This window comes from Chanos chanos, chromosome 4, assembly GCF_902362185.1.
Source record: "Chanos chanos chromosome 4, fChaCha1.1, whole genome shotgun sequence".
NCBI lineage: Eukaryota > Metazoa > Chordata > Actinopteri > Gonorynchiformes > Chanidae > Chanos > Chanos chanos.
The window spans coordinates 33,431,850-33,438,517 of record NC_044498.1 but is presented as its reverse complement, the minus strand read 5'-3'; the positions used below and the strand labels follow the sequence as shown (position 1 = coordinate 33,438,517).

Here is a 6,668-nt window from a genome sequence, read left to right as displayed (position 1 = left end):
ATTTTCAAATGAACAAGGACACACATTTTCGTACTAAATGTGCATAATTTACAATAGGCCTTAATACACTGTATGAAGCATTCAAGTAGCAAATAATAACCTGAAGATACATTGCATAATGATTTTAACATATGATGGAATCACCTTTATAAATACAGTTCTTTTCATTGTTTTGTTCCTATTTTCTGTTTGGTAAAGACCATATGAAAGGATTTGGAATGATTTGAAAGATTGCAGGACCAGAGCTTTAAAGGATTTGGCTGTTAGATACGATTTCAGGAAAGGCAATATGGACCGCTGCTAACAAAGACTAAAAACCAACACTCCACCCTGTGTCCTTGAACACGTCTTTGCTCTCTGCAGCCCTCAATATTCTTCTCAAACAGCTTTATATATTCCTGCACCATGAGGGGTGGACGGCCAACTCTGCCATGAGTTCTTAAATTTAAAAAAAAGAAAAAGAAATCTACTCTGTCTTGTTTGCAGTGTGGACCAATACTCCAATATCTAATAGAAAAATACAGGCCTATGGTGAATCATGAATGAGAATCCAAAAACCAAACATAGCCTACCAGTTTTATCTTTTTTAAATGAGATGTTTTACCTTAAGGCCTACATTCCCTGATAAAATATATTTATCTGAACACATTTGCGCATGTTAAAAAATTGTTCCAGATGAGATATTGTAACAATTTAATGACTATGTAAAAATAATGTCGTAAACACGTATGTACAGCACGTGCAAAATGTAGCAGTTCTGTTTTTCAGAGTGTGGGATACAATAATGGTGATTTTTACACCTTCCCAGAGCAGTGATGGTGACAACTCCTCCAGGGACTGCTGGGAAATTTCCTGGTCATAGCCCAATGATCAGGCAAATCCATGCCCCCCCCCCCCCCCCCCCCCCACACACACACACACACACACACAACGCCGGGCGATAAGCCATCGCTGTTTAAACCTGAACAAGCACAGGAGATCAAACTGTGCAGTGTTGCACTCAGATAGATTGCTTCAAAATGAATAGAATGGTATCTGCCTTTCCACTTTCTGCAAACACTGAAACCCAAACAGGGAACGAGCAGACACAGCACTGCACAAAAACAAACACATGTCTGCAAACGTTTCATTTCAGGTCTGAAAAAGGACTTTATTTCTTTATTTCCTTATTTTCTTTTACAATTTAAAATCAAATCTAAAAAATACAAACTACAGCAACGAACCACTCAAAGCAATGCAACTCCATGGGGGAAAAAAACAAGACATTAAAAGATTGTTTTCATGAATGTTTAAGCATAGAGCATGTACAAGGTCATTCAATTTTCAAAATATGGACAGACGGCAAGAGTTTTATTTTTACAGTTTAGTGCTGATGGCCTCTTGACACCATTACTCATCTTGGAAGAAAGCCTCCAGAGCCTCCATGTCTCCCAGAACCTGGGCCGACTGGGCAGAGCCCTGCTGAGACACACTAGGAGTTTTACTGCCTGTGTTCTCCGTTCCCTTCTGCACCGTCTCCGCTTCTCTCTTTATCTCCTTCCCTCCACCAAGCACTTTTTGACTCTCTATGAAGTACTGGTTGGGGTGATTGAGTGAAAATCCTGAATCCTCAATCTGTTTGAAAAAGGCCAAAAAAAAAAAAAAAGAGAGAGAGGATTACATTTGTTTACCATTAAAACTGAGGATTGCATATGCCAGTAAACTGAAAAAATGCAAAAAAAACAGAAAAAGGATATGTAGATTAGGGTCGTAGTGCAGTTATTTAAATGTAGTTCCTTTGTTTTAGTTGGAACAGACAGTCTCTCTGGCCTTAATGTCTCGTATTTCAAGAGAGAGCCAATTTGTTTTGAAGTTGTTCTGACGTTACACTAATCAGTTCCACGACACTGTCTTGAGGTGAGTTCTCTGTCATTTCTTGTAGAAAACAAATCAAATTTGATTGCTTAACTGAGTTTGAGCCCACAGAACACTACTGGGTCCCAGAAGTCAAAAGTTAACAAAGAAAAGTTCATCTCCAAAGAGGAGGAGAAAAGCAAAAGCCTTGGGGTGTGTAGGAAGAAAACAGAGCTTCTGTTTCAGTTTTGTACAATACATTGTTACGGGAAATTGGCATTTGGTCCTCTCCGAGTGCCAAATGAAAAATGCATAAACATGAAACAATTTGAACCAGGAGGGTGTGTAGGTTGGTGGCCCTCTGTGTGTTTTTTTGTGTAACAGCCTAATTTCAATGCTCAGAGCCGTGTCCCCACCAGTGTGAGTGGCTCAACCACCAGCACTCCCACCTGCCTTTTCATTACTCTTCCTATTGTTTGATTTATTGCCCTTGTGTAAATATTTCATCAGTGAAGTATTACATTTTGACCTTTAATAAACGCTGCCAGGGAGGGAGGAACCGTGGCGATCTATCTGTTCTAAGTCATGGATCTGGAACCAGGTGGGACATATGGTGGTGATTAAAGTCTCACAGCCATGGGCCAACAAGGGTGTTTTTGTGCCGCCCATGGACCCAGCATTCCAGATGAGACGTTGGAGGAAGTGAGGAGAGAGAGTTGGGGGGGGGGGGGTTTCCACCGGATCACCAACAACTATGTTTTATTGCACACATTAGTGTCAAAGACAGACAGTCACATACAGAACGCTTAAAATATGCCTCAATTTTTTTTTTCTTTTTAAAAAGTGAATTTCATTGGAGGAGAGGGGGTACTTTATCTTTCCGGTCTTGTCCGACGAGGTCGTTCACGGGGGCGTGGAGGGAGAGGGGTGCTCATAAGATGCTCTGACTGTTTTGCTTTGGGCTATTAGTCACCACCAATGACCTTTCAGCAGTGTGCTCCCAGGCCTCTGGCTAAATTATGCCCTTGGATTGCAGAAGCACTGCAATTTCACTGGGGGGCCATTAAAAGCCATTATATCCTGTCAATGCCACTTTGAGTACATTATGGCTGTAAAAGAAGGGTAGCGCAGATGCAAACGCCAGCTATAAAACATTCTTATTGGGGGAGATATATTTTCAACAGCAGACTGTGAGTAGATTACAGCATTTATGAACACGATCTAATGTCCTGGTCTTGTGAATTCTTGACAAAGACATTAATGATGTCAAACGTACAGGACAGTAACGAGTTATCTGTTTCAATTAAGTTTCAATGGACTGGAGACAGTAAAAAGTGATGATCAAATCGGGTCCTTGAAAGGTGTAAGCCACACATGCCGGGATCACGTGAGAGAAAGGCATCAGAGCCTGAATCAAGGGGCAACAACAATGTTTCTTCAGATTCAGTTTTCAACTTGGCCTGGAGTTGTACTTAAGTAGGACACTGTAGCAAAAAATTGGGCCACAAAGTAATCCCATTTAACATCTGGAAGGTGCATTCCACTTCTGTCATTGGGGTAAAGTAAAATATATCAAGATTTTCTTTTGGTTGCTTGCTGTTTCAGACAAAATTGGTAAACTGTCGAGAGAGATTATGAAGAAGTATCAAAAGCAGGTGAAATTTTACAAACATCAACATTGCTGGTTATTTATTATCTGAAGTACTGCATCACTGTAAAAGTCACTCAGCTGTCAAACTTTGAAAACAGATGTAGTGGGGGAAAAAAGCTATTCCAATCCAAAAGTATATTTGAACTCAACAATTTCAAAGGCTAACATCTTTCTCCCACATTAAAGACTCTCTGATTCATTTTTCAAATTGACCCATCACCTTCCGTATACAGCAGATTTGCATTGCATTGGCGTATGCACAAATCTCCATCCTGAACCTGTCAGCTCAGGCTCTCTCAAAGCAGAGGGCTGCTACACATGTCAAAGAGCTAATCCTGAGTGACAACTCTCTGGATTATAACTCTATCAGGAAAAAAAAGAAAGAAAGAAAGAAAGAAAGAAAGAGAGAAAGAAAGAAAGAAAGCCACTGCTCTAATATGGAGCTTTCAATCTAAATATGATAAATAAGCAGAGCAGGAAGAAAAACGACCTGAATCTTTGATAAACGTCGTGCAGACTTTCTCTGCTCGTTTGCCTTGCCCAAAAGACTCAGACTCCCCAACAGCTGACTGCTTTTAGGACAAATTTAAAGACAATATCTGTCAGGACTCATCTCAATGATCAACTGTTAAGATAAAGCACATTTTGCAAATTTGAGACTAGTTTGAGTCTCATCTTTCTTTACACACCACCTCCCCATCCCCACCCACACCACACCCTTCCAACTCCTATTGTTATTTCTCTAGTCTCCCCATAGGCTTTACATGTTAATAACTTACAGTATGACTGAAACTGCTAAACCAAGGGTCCAAAGGTCTTTACTAATAAGCATTAGATCAAATAAATTAAATTTCCATCAGGGGCTAAATTAATCTTAAATGCTATAATACAGCCATAAAAATGAAACGGCTATGACAGCTTATGATGGATGTGATAACAGTGCCTGCTCCCTCCAGAGTCTTTGGGCGTGAGTTGCAGGGCCATCCCCATGCTGAAAAGAGCAGCACCAATTACACGAGGCCAAACATGAAAGGCAAGCTTACATTGTGTGTCAGCTCAAAGTACTTCTGGCAGGCCACTTGATAATGCATCCCCTTGACCAGCTCCAGAATCTGTCAGAAAGAAAACAAGAATGAAGGAGGGAACGAGAGAGAGAGAGGGAGAGGGAGAGAGAGAGAGAGAGAGAGAGCGAGGGACAGGGAGAGAGAGAGAGGGACAGGGAGAGGGAGAGAGGGAGAGGGAGAGAGGGAGAGAGGGAGAGGGAGAGGGAGAGGGAGAGAGAGAGAGAGAGAGAGAGAGAGAGAGAGAGAGAGGGAGAGGGAGAGGGAGAGGGAGAGGGATGCATTAATGGGTTAAAACTGATATGCACCGCATATCAATTATGACTTCTAAAAGTTTGATGACAAGCAATTTTAGTCATAATTCAGGGAGTATTTGTGTTAAGTCTTTTGCGTTATGTTTGCAGTTACTATATTTTTGACTAAATTTTTGACTAATCTAATACAAAATTAATTAAGGAATCAGGAATATCTTAGATGATCTGGACAAAAAAAAAGAAAAAAAAAAAAAGATCACACAGCTTACACCAAAGCAGTTTTTTGAGATCAAGATATATTTCAGCATTATTAAATGTAAGTGATGCCTCATCTCTGAAACTCCTTTTTTGCACACTCCTACTCAGCTAAAACAAAACAAATCAAAATGTCCAATGATCTCCATCAGTCCTTCCCTGTGCTACAGCTTGTGCAGAACATCAAGGATCATTAAATAGATCGACAAACACAGAAATGTATTAGATGTGGTGTTGCCAGCTAACCTGACACACCTAGCTTAAATTCTCATTTTCTTGGGACTGTGACAAGAGAAACTAAATGCTGATGAGAACTGACATGGATTTAAAAAGGTCATGAAACCAAAATGCCAATGGTGCCACTGGTGACAGTGTATCAATACAGTGACAATTGGTCGCCACGTGTTTCCCATTTCCACTTAAGTCAATTAAGACTGAGCCAGCACAGTTTACATCTTCATCATTTCACCCAAGCAGAAGGTACTGCTATGCCATCAACGTTTAGCCTTCTTTCTCCTAGTCAGTCCATTCTCCAGCTAGTCCCTGGCCCCTCTGGCCTCTTCTGGGACTTGGGCGAGACTGGGAGACTGTGAAGGTTGACATTATGCATTTTAATCATCCTGCGCTTCTCGCACTGACTAGAGGTTTTAATTACAGCTGGCCCTCAGCAGTCAGTGTACTAAGGACACTCGGTGAAAGAGCTCCTAGGCCGAACAGCCCACTGTTCCTTCCGCCCACAGGTTAAAGGCACTCAAAGCAGACTATGGGGCACTTCTAAAGCTAGGGAGTGAAATTATGAATTTAATTTGATGGGAAATGTGCTCCCCTTGGGCAGGCTGTCCAAGCGCATTAGCACACTGTCCACCATCTCTGTTGAATCAGGCTGAATGAGACTTGCAACGCAAAACCTGTGGGTGCATCTTGTGGAAGAGTGGAATTACACTGACTTTATCCCAAGAAAAAAAAAAAAAAGGTTAATATATTAGAGTACATAGCTTGGACTCACAAATTCCTAAAAATTAAGCTACTGTGACCATAACAGTCTCAAAACCAAAATCATAGTATAGGGTTTTCTACAGTATTTGTCTTTTCAAATTGTGATCAGTATCTTAATGTCATGAAGTTATTTGAGAGATTAAACTGGTAACCAGATTGTATGTTGGTGTTCTTTTAGTCCACATTTCATATCTGAGTCTGAGCTGCCTAACTAGACATACTTTGCCTAAACAATTTCCCCAACAGAGCTCATTAACTGTGCTACATGAAAAATTTATTCTGCTAAGAATTTTTATTGAACACAGATGCTATAATAAGGTATGTAAATTATTGTCATAATGGCATTAACAGTGTATATGTATAAATCTAGTATTATACAATACTATAAATTAAATATTGAAAAATAAATAAATAACAAACAGATTGGTTTTTGGGAGCACTGAGTGGACTGGTGCCTGTCGGTAATGATCTACACCAATTCACTTACTTAGTCTAGAATACAGAATACAAAAAAAAAAAAAAAAAATACATAGCCAAAAACAATACGCCCAGAGTTTTTCTGCTCCTGTGCCTGGTGAAAACACTCTAAGTGGTTTTCAGGTCTTTCCGAATGATACT

General features: G+C 40.3%; 1 protein-coding gene across 1 annotated transcript in view; it reads right to left on the bottom strand.

Moving 5' to 3' along the window:
- Window positions 1–1,389: 1,389 nt before the first annotated feature.
- Window positions 1,390–6,668, bottom strand: part of prim2 (DNA primase subunit 2) — a 44,787-nt gene continuing 39,508 nt past the window's right edge. Inside the window, exons 12-13 of the mRNA XM_030772252.1 lie at window positions 4,528–4,596; window positions 1,390–1,614 (exon numbers count right to left, since the gene is read on the bottom strand). Of these exons, the coding sequence (XP_030628112.1) occupies window positions 1,390–1,614; window positions 4,528–4,596 (294 nt within the window). The remainder of the gene's footprint in view (window positions 1,615–4,527; window positions 4,597–6,668) is intronic.